Source organism: Harpia harpyja, chromosome 11 (assembly GCF_026419915.1).
Source record: "Harpia harpyja isolate bHarHar1 chromosome 11, bHarHar1 primary haplotype, whole genome shotgun sequence".
Lineage (NCBI taxonomy): Eukaryota > Metazoa > Chordata > Aves > Accipitriformes > Accipitridae > Harpia > Harpia harpyja.
In genome coordinates this window covers 29,484,494-29,509,915 of record NC_068950.1, presented here as the reverse complement: position 1 = coordinate 29,509,915, position 25,422 = coordinate 29,484,494, and the positions used below count along the sequence as shown (strand labels likewise).

Genomic DNA, 25,422 nt, shown 5'->3' with positions numbered 1-25,422 from the left:
ATATAACTCTGTGTTGTCTTATATAAGTCTATGTGTTGCTTTATATAGATACTTTGAAAAATTTAAGTTTGTAAGATGTAAGCAGTATTTCATTGCTACGTCAAAGATCATGGCGTCACAGCTTATTTAAACTGTCAGAGAGATACAGCTTATTTACAACTATTCAAGAGGCATGCACAAAGGTTCTTGTGAGAACAAGTCACTAATGGTAAGCAAAACCTTAGATCTTGTATAAAAATCAGTATTCCTAACTATTAAGACAGTATGTTTTCAAACAAGCCTTTGCCATTGCCAACCTTATAACTACATTAAATAACACAACTCTCTGAAACATTTCACACAATATATAAGCTCTTAGTCTCACAAAATACAATTTTATCAGTCCTAAGGAAGGGATTTGTGCCTTTCTCAAGCATCTTCTAATTACAACAGAAAGTGACACTTTTTCTAGACCAGAAGCCTAACAGAGAAACATTTTTTGTAAAACCATTCTTTAGGTCTTTATTAAGTAGTTGTGATCCTTCCTACAAAAGGAGTGCAATTAGTCTCCCACATTACCTGGTCTGGTTCCTCAAGGCATCCCTTACCACCCTGTGTCAGAGAAGTTACTTGTTTAACAAAACTGGACCATGTTCTGCTTCCCAACAGAAAGGTTCCCCAGTTACTTTGCTGGGAGCCTGCTGCTGGATGAAGGGCAGGGGGGGAGATGGGGGGTGTCGTTTGGGTTGGTTTGAGGAGAGTGTGTTAATCCTCTCCTGATAAGTCCTGTGGTTTAGGTTTAACTCCCCATTACACTTTGCTGGAGTTACCCTGTATTAATCCTGTATTTGTTTTCATATCAGTCCATCTAGAGCAAGAAACACGGTGGGAAAAGTTAAACAAAGGGATGGGAAATCAATGTTTGCTCCAAAAAGTTCACTTTGTTAGAAGACAGCAAAACACTGAGTCCTTGCATTGCTGTTCACAGTTACAGCAAAGCAAAGATGCGATTTATCTTTCGAAGCTACCAAGACGAAAGCATTCTAAAGATGAAGAGCACTTCATCTTCTAAATGAAGAGCACTGATAAAATTATTTGATAAGGACCAAAAATGCTTATCTCCATTCATTGAATTCATTGCATTCTTCTGTCAGTCCAGCTCCACAGGTCCTGGCTTCCCTGAAAATTCCTGCTTTTTTCAGAAGTGCCCTGAAGAAAATAGTTCAAAGGAACCAGCAGCACAAACCCATTCCAATCTCTGGTGCAACTCCGCCTTCCAGGTCCAACTGATCTTTGCACATTTCTATCAGAGACACAAATTCTGTGGGCTCCTCTGAAGGCAATGTTGCTCCCTCCAGTCTGTGACACTCCGTGCGTGAAGAACTAGCTCACTGCAATCTCTGTCCCTCTGTTAATTCCCACTATTTCTTGGTTCCTAACTATATGACTTACAAACTTATAGAAAGCAGTCTACTGCTACCAACACGTTTGTCTCCGAAACAGAACCATTCCCTGAGATTCCCACGTCCCATGGGAAGCCTCCTGTGCAATGAAAACACTGTATTTCTTTCAGCAATTTTCTGTATTTTGCCAACATTTTACTCTACAGAAATCCTGCTTTTGTTTCAGTCTTGACACTCTGAGACAGCTGCAGACTGCCTAGCTAATCGCCACCTCTTGCTGCATCGTACTTTAAACTTCACCTTAGTCAATGCAACCAGAAAACGCCTTTGGCAGTAATGGAATCAGATTTCTTAGCAAGGTGCCTCCATTTGCTCAAGGGTTTTCTAAACACATCCCATGCTAGTCGTCTTTTTGAGCAGTTTTTTCCTCTGTAGTGTTTGCCCTCCTGTAAATTAGAGAGACAGGAGTCAGTGACTCCTCCCGAGCACGCCTGGGCAGCCATTTCCACTCTGTTGCTGCTTGAGCAACTAGCCTGTCAACAAGCTCACCTCTGTAGGGCACAACCATGCTTCTGCCCAGGCCTGATGGTGCTGGGATTTTTCCAGCTATTTGGAAACCAGCCTTTCAGATTTTTCCAGTCTAACGAGTAATTGTGGGTGTTCTTAAACATTTTCTCTCAGATGCTGCACAGCTGTAGCCATTGCCAGGGGTCCCTTTCAACTGGTACAGCCATTTATCCTTGAAGAATGCACACTTCAGCTGTAATCAGCTTCCACGCTTTTAAGACAGTCCTGCGTTTTTCTCACATCAAACCCACACCCAAAGCAAAACCACAAACATCTGTGACCAGTAGTCAAAGGGGTTTGGAAAAAAATCAGCAAGCTAAGACAGAAACAGACACAAGAGCCTTTCAAGCCTGAAAAGAAAACCCAAATTGTATCCTGCTGGTGACTGAAAGCATTACATCTTTTCATCCAAATTCTGGTATGATTTTGCAAGATTAGCGAGCTGGCAAATGAGCTTCCCGTCACCAGAGAGAGTCAGCCAGCGCCGCACAGCTTGTTTCTCTCCGTTCATATAAAAATCCTCCTTCTGCCCTGATACCAGGTTCACGATAAATTACTCTTTGTGGAACACACTGCATTTCCCTGGATTCACTTTCAGATTGGCAGCCTTAAGCTTATCACAAACCATTTGTAAATGAATCAGTTCTTCAGTAGCATTAGTATGCATCAAGCTGTTGCATAGGAATAGCAGACTAAGGGAGGGATGCCTTGCAACAACCTCTCCATTAGCATTTCTGGGAGGAAGCGCTGCCTACGGTGAAAGCCATTATCCTCAACAGCTGTACTTCTACACTGATGTGAATTCTTCTTTTCCAGATCATCCTGCCTTTCTTGGAAATCCAAGTAATGTAGCTGCTATTGTGCCAGCATCTGGAGGCAACACAGGGCATTCATTGCAAATTGCCTTCCAGACACCGTTTCTCTAATCTTGACAAATTTTTAAGAGAATTCTCTCAAATCAAACTTGTACGCATTTTTACTGCCTTTTTTTCCCTGTTACACATAATGATTGTCATCACATTTGATTCATCATAAAAACAGTGCAAGGATAAGTTAATAGAGGGCTAATTTTCAGAGCCAATCTTCCTCATTTGTAAGTGGGGGTGTATGTTCACTGTCACCATCTCCTCTTGAAAGACAATCCAGGATAAACTGTTCTCTAGTTACTGATTTTTTTGAACATCTGAGCTATCAGTTTAAGTTTAGTAAGGGTTCACTCAAACATTTCACAGATCCTGATGCACAGAGTAGCCAATTTTTCATTATTGGCTGCCCAAACCTGAAGAAAACCTACAAGTGTTTCTTGTTCCATCAAGCTTTGTCCTTCAGCTTCTTGAGAGTCTTTCCCTCTTCCACTTTCAAAACAAATGAGAAAATCTTATTGCTCATTTCTTCACACTTACCCTGTTTCCTTTAAGCGCCGCATCATTATCAATTCTTCTTGGTTTGTACCTCTGTGTCACTGCCCCTAATTATGCAAAAAGGGGATGGAGAAGACTTATATCCCCTTTTGGAGACTGTTGGATGCACTCCTATAATGGCAAGGCTTACTGTGACTGCATCTTTCCAGGTAATGCTCTCTCTAGTGACCTACTGAGGAACTTCAACAACGGCTGGTAATTTTACAGCTTCATAGCTATGAATGCCACGGATGCATTATCAGTAATCTTGATCTAGAAGCCCACCTCCAGATGAGCATTTATAATTTAGCCTATCGCCCATTTTTCTTAGAAGCTTTTTATGGTATCTGAATAAGACCTTACAGATCCTTGACAAAATCAGTGGGCTTTCTCTCCTTTTCTTCCTCCCCTGGCTAGTAGCTACATTCCATCTAGCTCAGTCCAGCTGTTTCCAAAAAGCCTCTGCACCAGCTAATAGATACCCGTGGTTTTTTTCCCCGCAGAAGCCAAGTACTGCTTAGTAAGTACCATACTATCAAAGTCAATCACTGGAAACATTTTGTGCCTTTCCAGCTATTTTCTCACCACAGTTAGGACTCTAGCATTTTTTTCCACTACGAGGAGTTCTGTAGTTGTTTGCATTACAAGTCACTTTCTTCTATGCCATCTCATTTACTTACAATAAAATGCATATGCTGTTATCTCTGAACTCAGAAAGGTCAGTCCCCTCCCTGCTTTGGGCTTTTCTGTATACCCTGTAGGTCAAGAACTCTTCTGAGTTGCTTCAGAAGCTGCAGCAGTAGCACTTCTCTCATCACCTCCTGAAGATGATGCACTGAAGCATCTCTACCAAAAAAACTTCCAGCAGCAGAACCAGTCCACCCAGGTAGAGCCTGTCTGAAGCTGAGTTCACAGCCTTGTTTCAGATGTCTGTCTTAAGAAAAAGAAGCATAGTTGCTTTTGCCATTTCTCTTGAATGGGGCAGCTGCCATGGTCACTGCTTACAATGAAGACTTCCTCAACCTGTAAATAATAGAATTAATCATTCTTCTCCCAGATTAGCCACGCTGGTTTTCTCCTTGGAAACTGAGTATCAGATGATGTTAACTTCAAGACAACTGGATACCTCGTATATCATATGATCTGAAAACAAAAGGAGTGATTAGCATGGTAACTTCCTGAGCTGCCCCCCTGAATAGCAGAGCAAACAATACAAGGACAAAAGCCTCCTTGGTCACAGCAGTCGTGGGAAGGCATCCCATTTCCAGAGCTGGTGACATTAACCTTCAGCTGTAACGCTCTTCAAGGAGCACTTCAGTAGCAAACAGAACTATTGTAAGACTTGAGAATTAGGCAGTCCATTGACCTGTGTACTTCATGTCAAATCCTCCAAATTTCAAGAAACGGTACCATTCATCTCGCATAACCCTGGAATAAATTCTGTACATATAAGATAGCAGAGGCACATTTCTCAAAAATTCTCTGTCTTGCTAGACATACTATGATCTGCAACTCACTGCCTGGACACAAACCAAACCTTTGGGAAACTGACAACATCAGATTTTCATATCCGAACAGGTGCTTGCTGCTATTCCCTACCCTCAGCTCTCCATGCCAGCTAAACACATTCCTGTTAAAAAAGGAGCGTAAGCAGCCCTTTTTTCTACCACATTCTCTGAAGATTAGCACCTTCAACCTAGCTACATTAAGACAGCAGATACAGAAAACAAACAGATTACAGCGAGCCTTTTCATTCAGAGACTTCACATTCAGCACTTCAAGAAAAACATCCTTCATTTCTTTGTAACCAAAGCTCACAGAAACCATTTGATGTCAGACGACCAGGACCTAGAGACCAGCCACCTGAGTAGCCTGTGCCAATCCACATCCTGAAGTGGACGATGTAAGGCTGCATTACCTGCATGGAGACAGCTATTCCTGCAAGAGAACCGGTCTGCATTAGATGACAATTTTCAGTGGGAGTTTCACACGCTATTACTAGAATGAGGGAGAATTTACGTTAGCATTCTAGCCAAAGCGAAGTACGGGCATTTATAGTCTGGCAGCTCAACAAAATGCAGATACCCACAATTCCTGAATTGTCACGCTACACTAGCTGCCCACCTAGTAAAAGCTCCATTTCAGCAAGCAGTCGTATTTGACTGCGGCGAAAGGGTCTTTATCCCAGCTGGAACTTAGCAGGGTTGTCATTAAGAGCACGGGAGGCTTCCCCTTGCAGCCCGGAGGCCAGCTCTGCTCTGCTCCCTGCTAGCCTAGTCCCTGCTCTAGCCCGGCCATCACAACCCGAGATGGAGTATTTTGAGAAACTGTACACAGATCTGGCACTTCATTGGCTTTGCCGACAATACCGTCCCCCATCTTGGAGCTTGCTACAACAGTGTCAGATATTTGGTTTGTGCTAGGAGAGCTGGGGCATGGGGAACCCTCAGCTGTGTACAAGTACCATTTTTTGAATCGTTTCCAGACTTGCAGCACAGAAGGGGTGGAATATATCACAGATTTAGACCAACGGCCTGTGAAATCGGCAAGGAACGGTTGCGGAGTCTGCAGGTAGAGAAGGATCCACAGAAAGCACTATCACACTGCCAAGGCTAGAACTGCGTAACTTGTTGCTAACTTCATATACTCATTAAAAATGAAGACATTTTTCTATATAGTGAGGTTCAAAAGATTTTTAAAGAAAATACCTTTTAAAAATATTAACATCATATTAGCACATATCATACAGAACCTGTTCTGCAAAATTAAAGCTAGTCCAAGACAGAAGGAAAATAAAAATTATGAATGTTTACATTAATAGTTTAATTACATAAACTTCTATTAGTAGGCCTAATCTCACTGCAGATTTCCTAAGGCACAGAAGCTTTATCTGAAAATAAACCTAGAGTAACCCTCCCTCCAACCCAGTTTTGCTGGTACTTTTTCATATACAGACCCCAAAATCCATGCAGCAGCATATCACAAATGCAACATACACTGACTAGCACTTTGAGAAGATTACCAACTGTTTGTGCTGAAATAAAAACAATTTGGCAGTAAAGACTACCACAGCTTTATCATAATTTTTTTTTTCCACAAAAATGTCTAGATTCTGTTTTCCATTTTAGGAAGAATAAGTTAAATGCTTTCATTTTTCCTGCATCAGTTAGTCTCATGTTTCACTGATGCAGATCACAGAACATCAAAACTAATTATCAAATATTAAACTCTATTATTAGGTCCATGTTTTTTCAGTTTTCAGTTGTATATTTATTACAAAGAAAACCCTGAGGAATCTGTTGTGTCATAAGAAATACATCACTGAAATGCATACAGTACAGAATTCATCCCTCCTATTCACCAAGCATGCAACGCAATATTTGTACCGCAGATGTTTTCGAATGTAGTTTTATTCCAGTGACCTATCTGCAGTCTTTACATACATTTCAAAACAACATTATGCAAACATATCACAGGACAGTACTTAGAGAATCTTTAGTATATACTCCTTTATAAAAGGTTTTGACACAATGGAAAAGTCAGTCCAGAAAAGCTCATGTTACCAGGTTTCTTGATAAACAAAATACCATGAAGTCCTGTAACCTGCATGAGCACAAGTATCCATCACAATGGATCCCTCTTCTAAACACCTCTTTTAAATAAACAGGTTTAAATTTTGTTCAGTAGACGAGTTTCTATCACGACACTGTCCATTTAATTTTGTGCTTCCAAAAGGCAAGCATACTACAGAAATAAAATTCCCTACCCGATAGGCAAGAGAAATTCAGTAAACATGTATTTGTTTCCCATTGCAGCAGAGGAATCCAAGTTCATTGAAATTCTCATTATGGCTAAATCCAGCATGCCCTGCTTATAACTTCTTCTTCTTTGTCTGCTCCCCAGAGTCTAGTTTACGTTTCTTGGCGGAAGCTGGTTCATCATCTTTTTCACCATCTTTAAATAAAGGACAGAGTTAATCAAAGTCAGCAAAGCCAGTATCTTTGTCTTAAACACCATCCTCAGAAAAACTGACTTAACCACATCTGAGATGCCTGGAAAAAAGACAGTAGTATTAACTGACAACACCCTCATTTTTGGAATGTGGGCAACACGTGGACAGAATAGGAATGATTACTTGTTATTACTACCACAGACCATTGAGGATAACTAAGAAGAGGCCTTGTTAGGCTACTGTACAGTACCTGTTCCAAAAAATATATTATTTGAATAGATAAGACAAAAAGCTAGAAAATGACATTTTAGAAGCAGGAAGTAACGTCAAGGTCAATTAACAGTTTATCTTCTTAGTCTTTGGATGAAGGCTGACTAAGAGAAATGTGTAGCAGGAAAAAAAAAGTATACAGAACAAATGGAGCAAGACAGAGACAGAAAAACTGCCACTGGGGAAGGAACACCCAGAACAAAAAAAAGGAGCAAGACAGCAAAAGAACTTTCCATTTGAAAAGGTTGCTGATAACTTTGCTGGTGAACCAAAACTGTGCTCTGAAAGCCCAGAATTTCTTCTTCTGGTTTTGTTCTCTTGGCTGTTACTGGCTATTCTCTTTCCGCAGCAGTTTTAAAAAAAAATAATTCCTCCCTCCTGTCAAATATTGCTTTACTTCCCAGCTTACCGTTACAGCTTGCACCATAATTAAAAGCGAAGAGGATAGTAAATCATTCTCCTCAGCAATCTGCCACATGGACATTTTATTTAACTCCCCTCTAGGCCCCCAGGTTTTGCAAACACGGTAGAAATAATCTGACCTACGTCTACACCTAGGGTCAAGGCAGCAGCTCTCACACCGCTTTCCGTTTTAACAGTACCTTGACCGAACGCGTTAGTTTGGCATAACTACAGTTCTACAGGCTCTTTAATCGCTCCCTGCTCCTGCCAAGGGTGCAGAGAGATCGCTGGAGGGTCTCAGTTAACTGTAGGAAAACCAGAGCACACGCACGGCAGCCTAACCGTCCCCGCAGCCAACTACTGCTCTGCCCTCCAGCAGCAGCAGCAGCCGCCGCAGCGGGCGTGGAAGAGGCCAGCTGAACGTCCTCGAGCTGTGGGCAGGGAGCTCTCCGCTCTCAGAACGCACCCACCCGGTTCGCCTCCCCACCCACGCGGATCTGAAACACGCACGCCCGTGCAAAGCACGGCTGCCGTACGCCAGGCCCTCACCCGATTCGAGGGGGTCCTGCTCCTCAGCCGGCAGAAACCTGGCCTTGCCGGCCTGCCGGGGCGCGTCGTCGCCGTTGTCCTCGTAGATGTTGGACCACTTTATGGCCATGTCGAGGGCAGGGGGCGGCGGGGGCTTCTTCTCGGGCGGGCTGTAGGTCTCCGGCGGGGGCACGGCGTTGTTCTTCCACACCTTGAACTCCTTGGGGGGCTGCAGGAGAGAGCAGGGCACCCGTCACGCCGGGCCTCGGCGCTCAGGGCGGCGGCCAGGCGGCCCGGCCCGGCCCGGCCCCGGCGGCCGCCTCGGGCTGCCCCCCGCGCCCCACCGGCCCCCGCACCTCCTCAGGCGCCCGCAGGACGCGGCTCTCCCAGTCGATCTGCTTGTTGAGCGGGTTGTAGAGGAAGGCGGGCGGCTGCGACACCCTACGGAAGAGCTCGTCGGGCGGCGGCAGCCGCGGCCGCCGCCCCGGGCTGCCCCCCGCCGCCGCGCCGCCCCCCGCCTGGCGCTCGTCGGGCTGCGGCTCGTCGGCCTCCGAGTCGGAGCTGGAGCTGCCGTAGGCCGCGAAATAGCCCAGCGGGTCCTCTCCCTCCGCCGCCATGGCGGGGCCTGCCGCCGCGACAGCGCCCGCACGGAAACCGGGCCCGCGCCGAGGGTTCCGGCCTGCCGCCGCCTGCCCGGGGCCGGGCTCCGCGCTGGCCCGCGGGAGGCGAAGCCCACGGCTGTTGTGGCGTGGGTCGGGGCCAGCTGGTACGTGGCGAAGGGGATCCGGCAGGAGGAGGAGGGGGGGAAAGCCGGCCTTCCCGCCGCCACCCTGGGGTACGCTGGTGGGTTCGCCCCCAGTAACGCGGGGACTTCTCCCTCTCGGTGACCACAGGCAGGTACAGAAAACCAGACGTGAAACTGAGACGACCTCCGTTTCTCCTTTTTTTTTTTTTACAGCTGCAGGCCTAAGTAGAGAGAAGGCACGGTTTCCTTAGCGTTCGAGCGCTGGCTAACCCAGGGCAGATAAAGCTTCGAACGTCACCTATCTAGTTATAGCTTAAGCAGCCACGTAGGCTATCTTTACCAACACAGATTTGTCAAATCTGTTGGAAAAAGTTTGTACCAGACTTTTCTTATCTGTTACTGCATCAGCTAAAATACTTACTAGTGCTGCTCAGGTTACTTGTACTACCACGGAGGCAGGACAAGGCCTAAGGAAGGGGCTTTGGTTATAATATGATCAATTCCTTTACTGTAAAGATACTTAACCATGTCCAGTTAATCTCTTGTAATCAATACCATAATCGTTATTTTGAAAGAAACCGTACACACAAAGCACGATGAAAACAACCGCTGAAGCAAACCTCCATGGTCCCTGCAACACTTGCAAATTCTTTTTTGAGTCATACCCCTCAGCCCTTAAAGGTTTTGTTTCTCCCCCGCTATTAATAAAAATAAAAATCTTCATTCTTAAATTAAGTCAATACATGCATGGCTGGAAGCAACACTTCTCACATCTTTAAGAAGTCGAGCAATCGAGTCATTTGAAAAAAAGCAAGGATCAGGTTAGCAATACCAGTCATGAACCACCGAAGGTGTAGTTAAGCAGCCAAGGTCTTAATTTCACATGCATGTTTTCCCTGTACACTGCTCTTGAATGCAGTGCTACAGGCTCAGGTGTTTCACATTAAGTCAGCCTTTCCACCACGGACAAACCTCTCTAACAAGACAATGAGAACAAAAGCCTCCCACATACACAAAACCAAAACTACACATCAAGATACTGGCATGAACTTCTCTTACAACCTATACATGTTAAAAATGAGAGGCAGACAGGAAAACAGGCAATTATACAAATGAATTTATTCCAAAAGTTGTGATAAAAATATTTCAAATTTAAAAAAAAAAAATGCATGTTATAAACATTTGGTAAGATAGTACATTCATTTAAAGCCTCAGGTTCACAGGCTCCACTGCAGGAGTGATCCCTGCACAGGTAGGCTTCCTGCCGGCTGCACGGCGTGCTGCAGCAGGCAGCACGCCTCCCAGGTTCGGATTTAGATCTGCAAGGCAGTCTTCACCCTGAGCTGATGCTCTTTTTCAGTTAAGGCCAAGCCTGCTCACTTTCATCCAGCTACAAGACTCCAAGAAGGGACCCAAACCTAAGCACAGCTCTTTAAGTGGTTGCAGTGGGTATTTAGACACGTCAATTTTTAGACAAATCAATTTTTAGACATCCTGAGTATGTGCAACTACAGTTCCAGTTAATGGAAGAGAGGGATTTAAGCCTACCCTTAATTTCACATTAGAGAGCAAAATTTTGCTTGCAGATTTAGGCACTTAACTTCCAGAGTGCCTTCTGAACCAAGCAGTTTTATTGAAAAGCATTTTCACCGTCCTGACAGCCTATGACCTTAGACATATACAAGAAAAACAAGGATTATTATGAACAGTAAACGGAAGCCCACATCTTTGTCAAATGTAAGCTATTCATATACTATGTATGGAATGTAGTTGTACATTGCAGTTTATTTTAACCTACTTCCAAAACCAGAGTAAACATGGAAAAAAATAATTAGATACTATATTGAGGTCCTGCAGATGGTCCGTCTCCACAAAAGGAGAACAGTTTAGGAATATTACCTGGCTTTGAATTTGAATGGAATTACATGGCTATAGCACTGTATGAGTGCCAAAATAATTTAAAGCCTTAAATACAAACCTACCCTTTGATATACCGAAAACATCCCATCACTTTAAAGTGTAGTACTGCAGAACACAACTGTACATGTTTCCAAGTAAGAGTTTGTCTTTGCCTACTAATTTTAAAGTGATTATAGGCCAACTTCATAAAAAGTAGATTACAACTCAAGAACAGAGTATGAGAGGAATACAGCATATTACATTGTGTCAAGAAATGAGAACCTTCCCATGTCGAAACAGTTTAAAATGCATTTGACTCCAAACAATTTGAAATGTAAACCTGTCTATCTGCTTTGAAGAGTAGGTATCTGAAGTGCAACATTTCCAAGAGTCCTTCAGGTATGGATACTTTCTTCCTATAGGACTCCTCCTCTACTTACCTACTGGGACAAAACATACAAGCTTTGCTCCTTAATAGCATTATACAACAACATTTTCTTACAGCACACATGATGCTGTTACAGCAGTTTACATTCCTTTTCCAGTATTAATGAGAATTTATATTTAAAGTGCATCTCAAATCAGAAATCTCTAATATAGAAGAATAATATGCTAAGACTTGTGGAAGTATAGTTGCTAACTCAAATCACGGCGATACCGAGTGCCTTTTGATTTACGGGTAGGACAGAGAACAAAATTCATACAATTAAGAGACTTCTTGCAAATAAGCACAGCTACAGATTTGGCCAGATTTGGGGTTGGGTTGTTTGGGTTTTTTTGCAAATGGAGCCGCACACACATACATAGAGGGCAGAAATTACCCTACAGGGAAACATTTAATTTGGTAAATGAGTTTAAGCTTTTTGGTAAGTAAGCTTAAACTTTTAGTCCAGAAAGATATTTTCCAATACTTTTCCTAGCCGTCTTTCCCAATTCACCTGTCACAGAAACATTAAGAAAAACAGATCTGTTAGTTTCTGTAAGAAGAAAAAACCCATTTGTTCTATAATGGCAGCTTCAATATCTGCAACTAAATGTGAAATCTTAAATATATTGGTTTAAAAAACAAACCTTTGCTGATGTAATACCATGATCTTTTGAAAAAAGCTCCCTAAAGAACATAAAATCAAGCAGCTCCAGAGTCACCCAATTACAAAAAAATTTACTCCTTAAAAACCAGTAAATAGCATAGATTGTTTCCTCTGATTTTGCTAGTTAACAATTTGAAAACATTTTTTTAACCTTTATAAGACATCACACAAAGTTTCAGTACCGTTTGGATGAAAAGACAAAAGTCACTACGTTCACTGTGGTTGAAGAGAACGTGATCTTAAAGGCAAAAAGCAATTGTCACTTGAACTAGTACATGGTTCTTGCTGCTCTGACTGGAGCTCTGGGGGAAGGGGGGGTGCACCGGGGTCTCCAGGCCCTGGAAGGGAGGCTGAGAAAACAGCACTCTCTGCATTTCCCATCTCCGCAATTGGCAAATTCATTGAATGAAGAGAGACAGCAGACACAAATGCGGCGGTGCTGTAATCTTCTTCGGGATGATGTATCTGGGTAGATTCTTTGTCTTTTGTTTTATCAAAAAAATTAGATTCATCAGAATATGATCTAGAAAGATTGTTTGTTCCTCCATACAGTGAGGTCATACAGGTGCTGCAGCTTAGACCTAAGACAAAAAACAATACAGTGCACTCTTAAAACTCAGCTCCGATTTAATATCAGTAAGATTGTCAAAGATCAACTGTCTGTATTTTTAACAGACTAACCTCTTCATCTCACCTGTGACATCCCAATATTCATGACAAATTAAAAAAATACATGCAGGTTACCTAGGCTGATGTGAATGATTTTGCTATATCTCTGTATCAGCTACTATTTGACAAAGATGCACCGTAATTTAAGTTCCATTTTAGGAAGTCACTTTAGCCCTTTGACCCATCTTTTGACAGATTTTTCTCACTGTGTTCTTCAAACCTTTAAAAGCTTCAGCTACACGGTTCTACTCCAAAGCAGACTGCATTTGAAGGCTGTTTTACCTGAAGCCAGAGAAAACTTCAGGCCTTTCATCTCTAGGGTTAAAAATGTACTTTCTTCCTTCTTTATTTCTCTTTTGATGGGTGCTGAAGAGGAAGTAAGGCTTTTGGTTTAAAAGGCTTATACTTTCTTTATCTGCCTTAAAATATGAGTACATATAGTCACTTCAAGCTTTGCATGTCAACAAAACCTCTCTACCTGTATGATGCAACACATGCATACATTTACAGTGTCTAATTTTAAGTTTTGGCATTGAAAGCATACAGAAGAATTCCCCTCAGGTTGCATTTGCTGGCTTATCTTCTGCTGAGGTGCAAATTTTAACAAAACCAGAGCATCCTGCCACTGCAGTAAATAGCTTCAAGAGAAATGCAAGGTGGAAGATAAACACGTATTTTAAGTTCTAAATTAGAACCTTATAGAAAGCAAAACTGAAACTTACACATCATAACAACACATGATAGGGTTTTTTGCAATTTGTTATTTATGATGTGTTCAGATAGTAAAAAGGCAAAGCTGGGATGCATGCACTAGGATCTTAAAACCAACCTGGTGATATTGCCAAGAATGTTGCCTCAAACACTAGAGGAAACAAAAAAACCCAAACTGCACTAAGAAACATGGTATAAAGAATTGTTGGAGTTTAATTTTGCAGACCCTCAAAATAAAACTTAAGTCTTACAAAATATTATTACAAACTCCTCACCTTTGAGAGCTTCAAGTTTTTCATTTTTGACTTTCAACACTACATCAGTTATCTTTTGTAACAGGAAGTTTTGTGTTCTTTCTCTTCTGATAGATTCAATCAAAGCATCTAGTCCCTTTGGGTTTTCTGCTAAGTAGTCCAATAATTTCCCAGTTTTTTTCCTACTGGAAGATCGAGAAGAAATTTCTTCTGTGTCCTCTCTAGTGAGTATTTTCTTTGAACGTAGGTAATCAAAGTGTCTCTCAGCTATGATTTTATCACACAGGTAAGGACGCATCCTTTCTAAAGCCTGAAAAACAAAACAAACTAGTATTAGCCAATTGTTCAATTTATTTAGAAGCCTGTATTTGAAGCGTATATGATTTTGATACAGGTTAATGAAACAATTTTTAAAGCTGCCATGGTGTTACCTAGCAGAGATTTTTCTCAGTGCAAGAAAAAAAAAATTTTTTTTTTTAAAAATGTTATCTAATTTACTTATCCCTTTCATTAGTTTTCTCTGAGTGAATTTGGGAGTTTTAACGCATTTTAAGTAATAAGGTGAATACTTACTGAAAATGTTAGTTATATCAAGTCTGTGGTTATCACATTTCAGAACATTCACCAAGTAAGAATGAAAAGAACTTACACCAACAAAACACAACAGCACCTACTCATTTGTCTACAGACACACTCGTTCTCACTGCCTACCTGACTGCCACATTCCCATACTATTTGCATCCATGAAGCACAAATCCAAAGTATTGCAATTATTGATGTTTTCTGTACATTGAGTAAAAGCAGTCTCAGAGCAACAGCACGAATATACTTACTGTTTAAAAGGTTTGTTAAATAAAAACCACTATTTACAAGTTCAACAGATTACTAGCATTCAAAACACATGCACTTTCATCCACAGATGTACCCGTTCTCAGCAAGTTTGCTGGCTGCTTTTTGTCTTCATCAAGCTGCTGTCTTTTCATTTAAGATTTTATATTAAACACCTGAAGCAACTTGCACATCTCTAACATGCTGTACAGACCACTAAGAGTGCAACTCTGATGACTCTGGCAAAAGCAAAATCACTCTACCCTCTGCAGCACAGCTTCAGCTTACAAGTGTAAGCTGGTTGCTTAAGTCCTCTCTACAACCAGCAAAAAGAAAGGGTGGAACAATCTGCCCATGGGAGGGGACTCCATCCATCGTCTAAAGACCCTAACATGCAGTCAATTAACACTGGGTATGATGAAGCAGAGACATTTGTCTTGAGCACTCCAGCAGCAGTGACACTTTGCATCTTCAGGAACTGTAACACCTAGTATCAGGTCACATTCCCTCAGAGATCATCTTCCTGGGTGTGCTGGTTTTGGCTGGGGTAAATTTTCTTCATAGCAGCTGGTATGGGGCTGTGTTTTGGATTTGTGCTGGAAACAGTGTTGATAACCCAGGGATGTTTTAGTGACTGCTGAGCAGTGCTTGCACAGAGTCAAGGCCTTTTCTGCTTCTCACACCGCCCCACCAGCGAGTAGGCTGGGGGTGCACAATAAATTGGGAGGGGACGCAGCTGGGACAGCTGACCCCGACTGACCAAAGGGATATTCCAGACCATAGGACATCATGCTCAGCATATACAGCTGGGGGAAGGAAGAAGCAGGAGACGCTTGTCTTCCCAAGTGGCCAACGCGCGTGATGGAGCCCTGCTTTCCTGGAGATGGCTGAACACCTGCCTGCCAATGGGAAGTGGTGAATGAATTCCTTGTTTTGCTTTGCTTGCATGCGCAGCTTTTGCTTTCCCTATTAAACTGACTTTATCTCAGCCCACGAGTTTTCTCACTTCTACCCTTTTGATTCTCTCCCCCATCCCACTGCAGGAGAAGGGAGTGAGTGAGCGGCTGTGTGGTGCTTAGTTGTAGGCTGAGGTTAAACCACAACACTGGGGAAACATGCTAAATTTTGTAACCTTATTCAATTCTAACCTGACTACCAATTTGTTTCAGATGTAGTTACATAGGAGCAATGTCAGAACTAAAGACTGCCATGTCACCAGTTTGATTTCCTCCTTGGAAGACCAAGTGTCCTCTCCCATACTGGCCAATTTATTTTTACAGTTATAAAAAAAAACAATCTTCCTCCACCTTGTTCAGAGGGTACATACAAGCACAAACATTGCCAAAATATAAATGATATTAAATCTTATTTCAATCTGTACCTTAACAAGCTTGCTTGATATTAACATTGAAACAGAATTAATGCATGTGTTCACAACTCTCTGGTTTCAGTATCTACTACTCTATGAAAATGAGAGTCACAAATGACATCTCTCACTTGAAAAACAAGCTCTCATTTTATGTAATACTACAAAATTGGCAGTTTCTCCTGCCAACATTTTTCACTGTGCAGAATTACACAAGTCGGACACCCACTAGGTGAATATTAATGATGTGAAAAAACTAACGCCCCCCCAGTCTCATTTGATTCAAAAAAAGAAAAAAAAAAATATTTGAGAGCTGGAATGAAAAGCACCTTTACATACAAGACATGTGAAGAGATGGAAAGAAACAAAACTTCTTTCCTGAAGAAAGTTTTCAAATATCCTGCTTCTTGAGATTAGATTGCATAACAGCAGCATTAAAAAATTAAAATTTTAAAATACCTATTTGCCTTATAGCCATTTACTAGCTCAGTAAATAGAAGCGGAGGAAAAACTAGATATAAAGATGCACTTTAAAACGGATTATTTCAAACAGCAAAATAGTGTCTGCCACACTGGTGCTAGGGAAAGCACCAGTAACTCAAAGAAAAAACTTCCTGGATGGCTCCGTTAAGTATAGCAAAGGATAAATGTGTTGTTCTAGTTGCTCTTTAGGATCCAACAAATACTAAGCTATCAATAAACAGCCTGTGGCTACACAGTTGTTAAAGAAAACATCAGATGAGCATGCATGGAAGATAAAGGAAGGCTTTTGGCAGCAGACTATCACCGCCAGCACAACGTAAAACCAAAAACATATGGGTGCAGCTCCATGGCGGCCAATTTAAGTTCAAGGAACACTCTCCCCCTGCACAGCAGCTGCGTGTTCCTACCCTTTCCCTTGTACTGCTGGATGAGAAGATCCAGTCAAGAAACTGAATTAGTGCTTTTTTTTCCCCCTCCCACAGCCAGATTAATTACCCAATCCAGTTTAATGTGCAGTCACATTGGCACTAGTGGTGGCATAACAACTACAATAAGAGCAGAAGAGTGCAACAGTACAGCTTATATCAATTTAGGCAGCTCTGGAATACATCTCAAGTGTCCAACTGCAACAAGCCCATGCCTGAATAGTTACGAATGTAGTAGGCCATACAGATTTCTTCAGTTGTCATGGAAATCTCATCCTACCACCAGAAGGATCAATCAACAAACTCTGAAACATGTCAGTCAATGTTTCAACATTAAAAGAATAGAGTGAGTTGTTATTCAATAGAAAGACTATTGTGTTTTGACTAACATCTTCCTGTAATGAGTCTTACACTGTATGAAGCGTATCAGTTCTGAATTCCCCTCTGCCCTGTCCTCATAGGTTAACAGTTTATGAGGGACAGAAAGAGTGAACACATTAGAAGAGAAGCTTTAAATATACTTTGCTCTATATCGATGATTTTGTATGGCTCACTGCCTCCTTCTCAGCTCTCAAATGTAAGACTCCAACCTTTACAATTCCTCCTCAAGACGAGTTTACCCAGACTAAGTCATCCTTGCAAGTTAGCTTTCTGAGGTATGCCGTCACATAATGTACACAGAACTTCTGGTAATGCAGCACTTCTGTTTGAAGCAATCCTATCAAAGATACTTGAACAGCTTTGAAACAGCTAAGTGAGTTTACACTGAACTAGCACTTTGTATCATGAAGCTGTAATGTTTAAAATCTGAAGTCAGATTTATTGGATTGTATTTTGATGATAAAACTAATGTTATTTCTTTCTACGTATTAGGTTTCCATCAAGTCCTCCAATTACTGTGGGAGGCCCTATAAGATTATGGGCTGAAGCGACACACACATGCGCTTCTGTGAGATGCGGCCGTGAATTCAGTCACTGACACAGATTAACATACATATCACATCATATATATAATTTGATTTAAGCAGGGTGATGGTGGTTTTTTTTTTGTTTAACTACCAGATGCTATTGTGGTATTGCTTCTGTGGTTCCACAGAAGCAAGTAATAACTTGAAAAACATGCCTCACAAAACTATCACAAAGCGTTTAAAGAAAACTATGTATGCATAAAGCTAGTAAGAAACCAAAACCCAACTCCAAACATTCTTTATTGTACTTTAAAGGAACATGAAAAACCAATTAAGTCAAACATAAGACACTGTAAATTACAAACAGAAGCACGGATGGTCAATAAATAATTGATAAATTGTGATTTTTAAATTATTTTTCTTTTTAAATTAACCAATCATTGTTGAGGTTGGTTAGCACATTGCTTGTTTCCCAGTCTACCAAAGAGACAAGTAGACCCAGACTGAGTCAGGGTGGAGCCTTCCCTCAGATTCCAGGCATCAGTGAGCAAATAAGAGGGGAAAAATCGAAAAAGACAGAACAAAAAGCCTTAAAAAATCTTATCAATGTTTAATCCAAACACTCATGCTGTATAAGAGGGAATCTTATTAACACCCAGAGAAGCACATACATTTGCAGCTAACCTTTGGATACCATGTTAATTACTCATCACTTCCACTCTGCCCCCGAGGCCTCGCCGTGGTACACAGAGGCACCACGAGAACCAAACCCTTGCTACTCTGGCCGCAAAGCGCAACGAAGGAGTAGACCGCTTGGAGGAAAACAAAAGAAAACGGAACTGCCCGGCGAAGACCTGGCCCCAGGAGCAGGTTTTTGCCAGCCACTATCAGCCTGACACCGGGAAGCCCCCGGGAGGCCAGAGGCGCGGGCTGCCGCGCCCGGTGAGCTCCGGGCAGGACGCCCCAGCCCGGCGCTGCGGAGCCCAGGGCCGGGCCCGCCGCCCCCGCCTGGCCTCACCTCGCCTCGCCGCGCCGCAGGTGACCTGCCCGCCCCCGCCGGGAAGGCGGCGGGGAATTCCGGGCGGCGCGGCAGGGGCCCGGCCCGGCGGCGGCTGGCGGCCCTCCCGCCCCGGCGCCGGCCTCCCGCCTCGGACGCCCGCCCTGACGGGGCTTCCGCTTCCCCCGGCCGGGCCCTAGCCCCACCCCGCCGCTCCGCTCCGCGCCCCGGCCCCGGGCCCGGGCAGTCCGGCCTCTCGGCCCAGCCCCCCACTTACATCCTTCTTCACCTCGGCCATCTCGTCCTCCGTCAGCAGCCGCCCCACAGCCCCCGAGCCCGAGCTCGAGCTCGGGCCTTCCATAACGGAAACCCCTCCGCCGCCACCGCCACCGCCGGGGAAAACCGCTCAGGGCAGCGCTTCCGGCCCTGGCCCCGCCTACGCCCGCCTGGCCCCGCCCCGCTCCCACCCCCCCACCAATGGCCTCTCAGGGAAGGCACCCCGCCCCCGCGGCGGTGCTCGCCGGCGCGTGGCCCCGCCCAGTGGCGCGTGCGCGCAGGGGCGTCACCGCCCCCGTCCCCGTCGCCTCCGTGTCTCGGCGGTCTCGCTCCGCCGGGAGCCTGAGCGGAGCCGGGCCGCGCCGGCCTCCCCGCCTTCGCCTGAGGCGGGCGGGCAGCCGGCCTGGGCAAGGGCTGGCTTCCTTCCTTCCTTCCTTCCTGCTTGCTGCCCGGGCCCGCGGCCTTCGGCGGCGCAGGGAGCGATGGACGGCCGGGCCTGGCGGCGCCACTCCCGCCTGCCCTGCTGAGGCGCAGGGAGCGGCTCCCTCCGCGGGTTGAACGCGGCCCCTCTCCGGAACTGTCACCAGACTGTGGCGGTCGTCCGCGTCTGCAGCTCGCAGCCGCCTCCCGGGGACATTTTAACACGCCCTCCGTTAAAACAGGTGTTTGGGAAGGCTGAGCGGGTGCGGGCGCCGGGGGCCGGCAGCACTCGGGGCCGCTGCACGGCAGAGCGCCGGTTTGTCTGGGTGATGCCACGCTCGTGACGGCGGGTCCGGGTTCCGCGATTGCTGGTGGGAAGACGCGGGGGTTTACAAGAGGTTTTGGGGACTGACAGTTTTCAAAAACGCACTGCTGTAAAGGGCGATCTTCCAAGGCATCTGCGGACCCGAGAACAAGCCGAGCCGCACGCAGCAGAGCCGTCAGCAGCTCCCATTTGACACTCACCACCCCCCCACGAAGGCCGGGCAGCCCCACGCTCTCGGGCTCGGCACCAGCCGGTGCTGCTGCCTGCCCATCTCGCCCCACGCAGGAGCGAGCTCTTAACGAAAGGACAGAAGACAAAACTTAATCGGTATTTTTTTTCAGCTGTCAGAAGGTAAAACTCAGGCTATTGCTGCCATCTTGAAAACTTCGTTTCCAGCAGTTAAACAAGCAAGCGCATAGAAGTAGAAGCAATTGATACTGGGGTTTGCTGTCAGTAAGGCAAAACTACCAGTTTACGGTATGTTTGCAAAATCCTTTTGCTTGACGTGCCTTGTTAATGCAATCGTACTTCAAATATTAACTGCAATGATACCTATTTTACAGTGCTAGCATTCCCAGCTTTTCAATAAACACAGTGGATAGCAAAGGTTCTGCCCAGAACATTTAAAAAAATAAAGGACTAGTCACTGTTCTTACCTGGTGACAGGGCTGCTTTCTGTAGAGCTGGCTGTTAAAATCACAGCCAGTCCCCAGACTGGTTGCCAGAAAACACCCAACCAGCTCTGCTCCCTGCCACTGCTGTGAAGGATGCTTCTGCCCAGTTAAAGCTCCTTTAGACTCGCCCTCACCATCCAGCCCTGCAGACCTGATCACTGGTAATTGGCAGCACACCTCTGCTCACAACCCAAATCCTTCTGTGGTTATTCCCACCCCAAGAAGCCTTCATTTCCTGTAGTGCCTTTGAATTTCTCAAAGCTGGCTGCATACCTCTGGATTAAACATCTGAAATACAAAGTAAATGTGTTTTATCTCCTGTTTTCCTGCTCAGGGGGCTGCAGGGCAGGCCATATTTTTCAAGTCCCAAGTGCCTACACTGATCCCCCCTAATCTGTGCCAGGCACCAAAATAGATGGAAAGATTTCAGATTCTTTGATGCTTCCAGCAAGCTCGTTGTGCCATTTCTGAGACAGAGCCAGGCATCTTCCCAGCCCCTGACTCCCATCCTTGTTCATTAAACCAAATGCCTTCCAGCTCCTCCTCTTCAAGGTGAATTATATTGTAGACTTTACTGGCTCTGTACAATACTGCTGATAAAAATAGCTGTTGTGCATTCTGGATTTAGAGTATTTGTTAATAACCTTGCTCAGTGAGAGGTGCAGTTCAAAGCCACATGATGTCTGGAGGGTTAGGCTTCTGGATTCCTGAGCCACGTATGAGACAAACTGAAATGAATTATCTTCAGCAATCAGGAAAAGAACATGTGGTTAGAGAATACAAGAATAGAATATATTTTAGCAGACTTAATGCCTATAAGCCCTAACAGGATTTAATGGTCCAGGCAGTTGGAAGAAGACTACTCGGCATGAAACTCGTTTCAGGAGGTTAACATCAGTTCAATATTAAGAAGTGAGCCTCAATGAAGAGCGAGTTAGAGAGAATTTCTTTCAAGGGAGCTAGGAAGATTTTGGACACTGCATTGGTTTTATGAATATGTACATATGTAATGTCCATCTAGAATAAATTTCTACAGTAAATTTCCAGTAAGTTTTGGACACTGCTTACAACCCAGACCTCTTCAAATTTTTCACAATATTGGTCCTAAAAAATGTTGTAATGCTGTTGCAGTTTGTGAGAAGAGGTCGGTTGGCTTTTCAGAGCTGTGGCTGGCTCTGGGTTTTCTTCCCCCTCTGCCCTCATTGATCATCCCCTCGCCAGGCAGTCCTCACTGCAGAGCAGGGGCCTCTACCTGGGAGCTTCATGTGGGCCCATCCCATTCTGCCTCCTGGTCCTTGCCTCAGGACAACCCCTTTTTGGAGCTGGCAGGACCCCCCCCACCCTGGGCTCCTGTGAGAGGGGCAGGGCTCTACACCCACAATTCCCTAGGGAGGAGGAGTAAAGCTGCCAGGCAGAGAGAAGGGAAAGAGAGTTTGCTTCCGTTACAGATCCAGATGGAGATCAAGGGCCTTGCCCAAACTGAATGGATATCTGCAGCTACCAATGGCAAGTTTTCAACTACAAACCAACAGCAATCAATCTACAGCTCATGAATTTTTGGCGGTGAGGTTGCTGAGAGCATCAGAATGTCTGGACTTTATAATGCAGGGGACTGTGACTGATGCTTTTTCGGCAGGGTGTACTTACAGCGGAGAGCGAATTCATACACCCAAGTGCAGAAGTCTCTACTTGCTGAAGTAATATTCTACAGCTAAATTTTGCAAAGGGCACTCCTTTTTAAATTACTGTTATGCTTTTGCTTTTGAAGGTTTTGATATTCTATGAGAAGCTTCTTAATGTGGCGAGTGAGAGTGGCTTGTATAGCTTTTGTTATTTTTAATTATTGCCATTTAGAAACAAATTCAAGTAAATTGGTACCAACTCTTTCCTGTAGATATGGGTACACAAAGATGCATGTAAATGCATTAGTTTACTATATTAATTGCACCAAGCTAAATGTATCCACATTAGATGTAGCATTGATTCAAATATATTAGTATAAAAGTCATACTTTTAACCAGTGTAGTTAAATTAGTACAAAGGCTGCACTTAGATCAGCCTTCATGAAATCTTTCTTTGTCCCTGCCTCTTCAGCAAGAAGCATATTAGATTATGTACTAGCAAAGCTGTACAGTTTGGAAGTGATGTAATTCTTTTGCTACGGTACTGTTAATTTATGTTGGGTTTCTTAAAAAGTTGAAGCAACAATATGGAGGCCTTGAACAATTGAATCTTGGATTGCCACAAGGTGGCACTGAAAGCCCATGAGCACTTAGACACCCGTCCATGAAGCCTGGAATAACTGCATTGTCTCCCGAGATCATTAATCCTAGTATCATAACCTAATGATATTAGAGCACAAGGGTACAAGCAGAGATTAGCCCCACATGCAGTATTTGTAGCACACAAGAAGTAGTATTTAGATATAAAACACGCGACCATCTGTCACGTTACCACAAAGCAATGTCTGAAATGTAGTCACCTCTCTTGACATCCTGGGGTAGAAAAGGCACGAGAGCTACGTGAATAATTTAACCAGAATGGTCATGCCACTAAACCTTTGTAGTTTCACCTTTTGTAACTTAGAGTAGATACAGGAACTACAGAGAAAATACTATACTACAGTAACATCTGTTTAGTTATCTTGGACAATAATAAAATTTAGTCACAACCATTGTATCTAGAACACATAGGCAATATATCCTCTCTATACATTATTCTCAAATGTAGAATCTGAAATCATGATCTGTTTTTAAAGAGTCAAGATTTCTTCTAACAGGTTTAAAGGTTTAGCACTAGTGTCTATAATTGGCTTTATTTCTAGGCATGTAACAAGCTTCCAAATAAAAAGATGGCATGAAACAGTATTAAATTAAATGCATATACATTCAGTTTCAAAACCAAGAGGCAGAAACTACACAGTACACAGTACAACTCACATTTTATTCCTTCGTGATGGGGATATATAGTATTGAAACTGCAAGAGTCACAAAAAAAAAAGTGCAAACCTCTATTAGAACAGATTATGGAATGTATTGATGTTTTTGGCACAAAAAGTGGGGAACTATATACCGCAACAAGATTTTAATTAATGAAATGTAACACTTCTGTGTTCAGTAGTCATATTTGTGCACTGCAGAACAATACAATGTATAACAGTGACTAACACAATTCACATGCAACTCTATACAAGTTACATCATACATCCAGTTAAAACTTTTCTGAAAATACATGAGGTCCAATGATACTTTGTTCACAATCACTTAACAAATACCATTCTTTAAGCAGTCTTATCTTTTCAGCTTCCTTATGGATAAAAGCAAAAATAAAGAATCTTAAATAGTAAACTATTTTCCTCAAATGGTTCCATGTGAATATTGATGTTTTCTATCAAAGCAGTTTGGCTCTAACTTCACTGATATAATGTATAAGAAGCTGAATGAAATCAAAAGCTCATTTTTTGTCCATATTTCATCCCCAATTTGCTGTGAACAAACAGCATTCTGTGCACTGACTTTTTGTTTTTAAAACTGGACATAGTGTTGCTTATGAGCTCTGTAACTATCACATGGAAATCACCAAATTAATCAGAGCATAGCTTCATACAGTGGCATCTATTTAAGACTGAAAAGGAGTACATTAGCATGGAAAAGACAAAAATGCAGAAATGGAAGAATTCAAGTTTATCTTACAAGGTACAGTATGCATTCACATTTTCATTGCAGAGAGAGACACTGTATTCACATTCTGGTGAAGAAAGAAACCCACATATCACAGCTCTCCCTAAACTCTTCACAAAGAGAACATCTGTGAAAGATCTATAACGCACGTTGTAGCTCTCATTTGAACTGAGCTAAACTGATTGCTCAAAGGAAAAAAAACCTTTGATGAGTAATTCAAGCCCCATTGCTGAGCTATTAACCACAAGAACTTCTGCACTGGCCTGCTATGTCATATAGCCTGACAGTTGTTATCAAGTGCTTTATGTGGGCAGCTATTAGTGTTCAGTGTCTCATCTCCTTTTTTGGTTTGGGATTTTATTTTATTATTTATTATTTATATTAATCAAGGATGATGATTTATATCAGGCATCTGAGAAATGTTCTGGTGACAAGATGTACAGGATGCCCATTACATGCATATGTATCACAGCAGAAATGTCCTTACAACTGAATTCTTCGTTTGGGCAACAGAAAAAATAGAAAACAGCAAAATGCTAAGAACAAGAAGCATTTGGCATTAATTTAGTTCTTAGTACCATACTGCAAATGCACACACTGAAGTGCTCTTAATGTTTTTGCTTTATAATGCCAGAATAAAGAATAACGCTAAAAGTGGAGAGGTGAGGGCAATCCCAATAACCAGCTTAGGTAACTTTTGGCATCAGGCTAAGATGTAATTTAGAGTGTCTATGTTAGGAGGCTATGATACCTACTGAGACCAACAGAGAGAAAGCAGGTGTGATTTAGAGCACCTAAATTCTGTACTTGAAGTTAGACAGTTTGAATACAACTTGAAATCACCACCTGAGGGAATTCAGGTCCCTCAGCCACTCCCTTGCTCTTTCTGTATACCAAAATGCAGCCTTGAAGCCAAGGAAACTTAAATGGCAACAGGTGAAAGACCAACATGTCTGTCAATGCAGAGGTTTCTCAGCTCTGAGATCCTGACTCTCCCTCTCCCTCCCTTGGGGAGCCAGGGAAATTAATTGTCACCTATTCTATTGCTTTCAGGGACACGAGATATCAACAATGTCCACCACAAATGTTTCTCTTTTCTAGAGTAACCCTGAAGAAGAGGAGTCACCCTTGTCACTCTCTGGATCTATAGCTCCTGTTGACAGCTCTGAG

At 43.3% G+C, this 25,422-nt stretch overlaps 3 protein-coding genes across 4 annotated transcripts in view; all 3 read right to left on the bottom strand.

The window, feature by feature from the left end:
* SYDE2 (synapse defective Rho GTPase homolog 2) overlaps positions 1 to 4,143 on the bottom strand; it is a 49,665-nt gene extending 45,522 nt beyond the window's left edge. Inside the window, exon 1 of the mRNA XM_052802142.1 lies at positions 559 to 4,143. The gene's annotated coding sequence lies outside the window, so the exon portion shown is untranslated. The remainder of the gene's footprint in view (positions 1 to 558) is intronic.
* A 2,598-nt stretch (positions 4,144 to 6,741) lies between these two features.
* C11H1orf52 (chromosome 11 C1orf52 homolog) lies at positions 6,742 to 9,161 on the bottom strand. The gene is made up of 3 exons (XM_052802143.1): positions 8,858 to 9,161; positions 8,523 to 8,730; positions 6,742 to 7,303 (listed from the first exon to the last, which is right to left on the bottom strand). The coding sequence occupies exons 1-3, from the start codon at positions 9,116 to 9,118 to the stop codon at positions 7,221 to 7,223; spliced, it is 552 nt and encodes a 183-aa protein (XP_052658103.1). The 5' UTR covers positions 9,119 to 9,161; the 3' UTR covers positions 6,742 to 7,220.
* Positions 9,162 to 10,341: 1,180 nt separating this feature from the next.
* Positions 10,342 to 19,311, bottom strand: BCL10 (BCL10 immune signaling adaptor). 2 transcript variants are annotated; one of them, XM_052801835.1, is made up of 3 exons: positions 19,155 to 19,311; positions 13,892 to 14,180; positions 10,342 to 12,817 (listed from the first exon to the last, which is right to left on the bottom strand). In XM_052801835.1, exons 1-3 carry the CDS (start codon positions 19,236 to 19,238, stop codon positions 12,450 to 12,452), a joined length of 741 nt encoding a protein of 246 aa, XP_052657795.1. In that variant the 5' UTR covers positions 19,239 to 19,311; the 3' UTR covers positions 10,342 to 12,449. The 2 variants fall into 2 exon arrangements, with proteins under 2 accessions (XP_052657795.1, XP_052657796.1); XM_052801836.1 differs by having other exon boundaries at positions 19,167 to 19,299.
* Between the last annotated feature and the right edge of the window lie 6,111 nt (positions 19,312 to 25,422).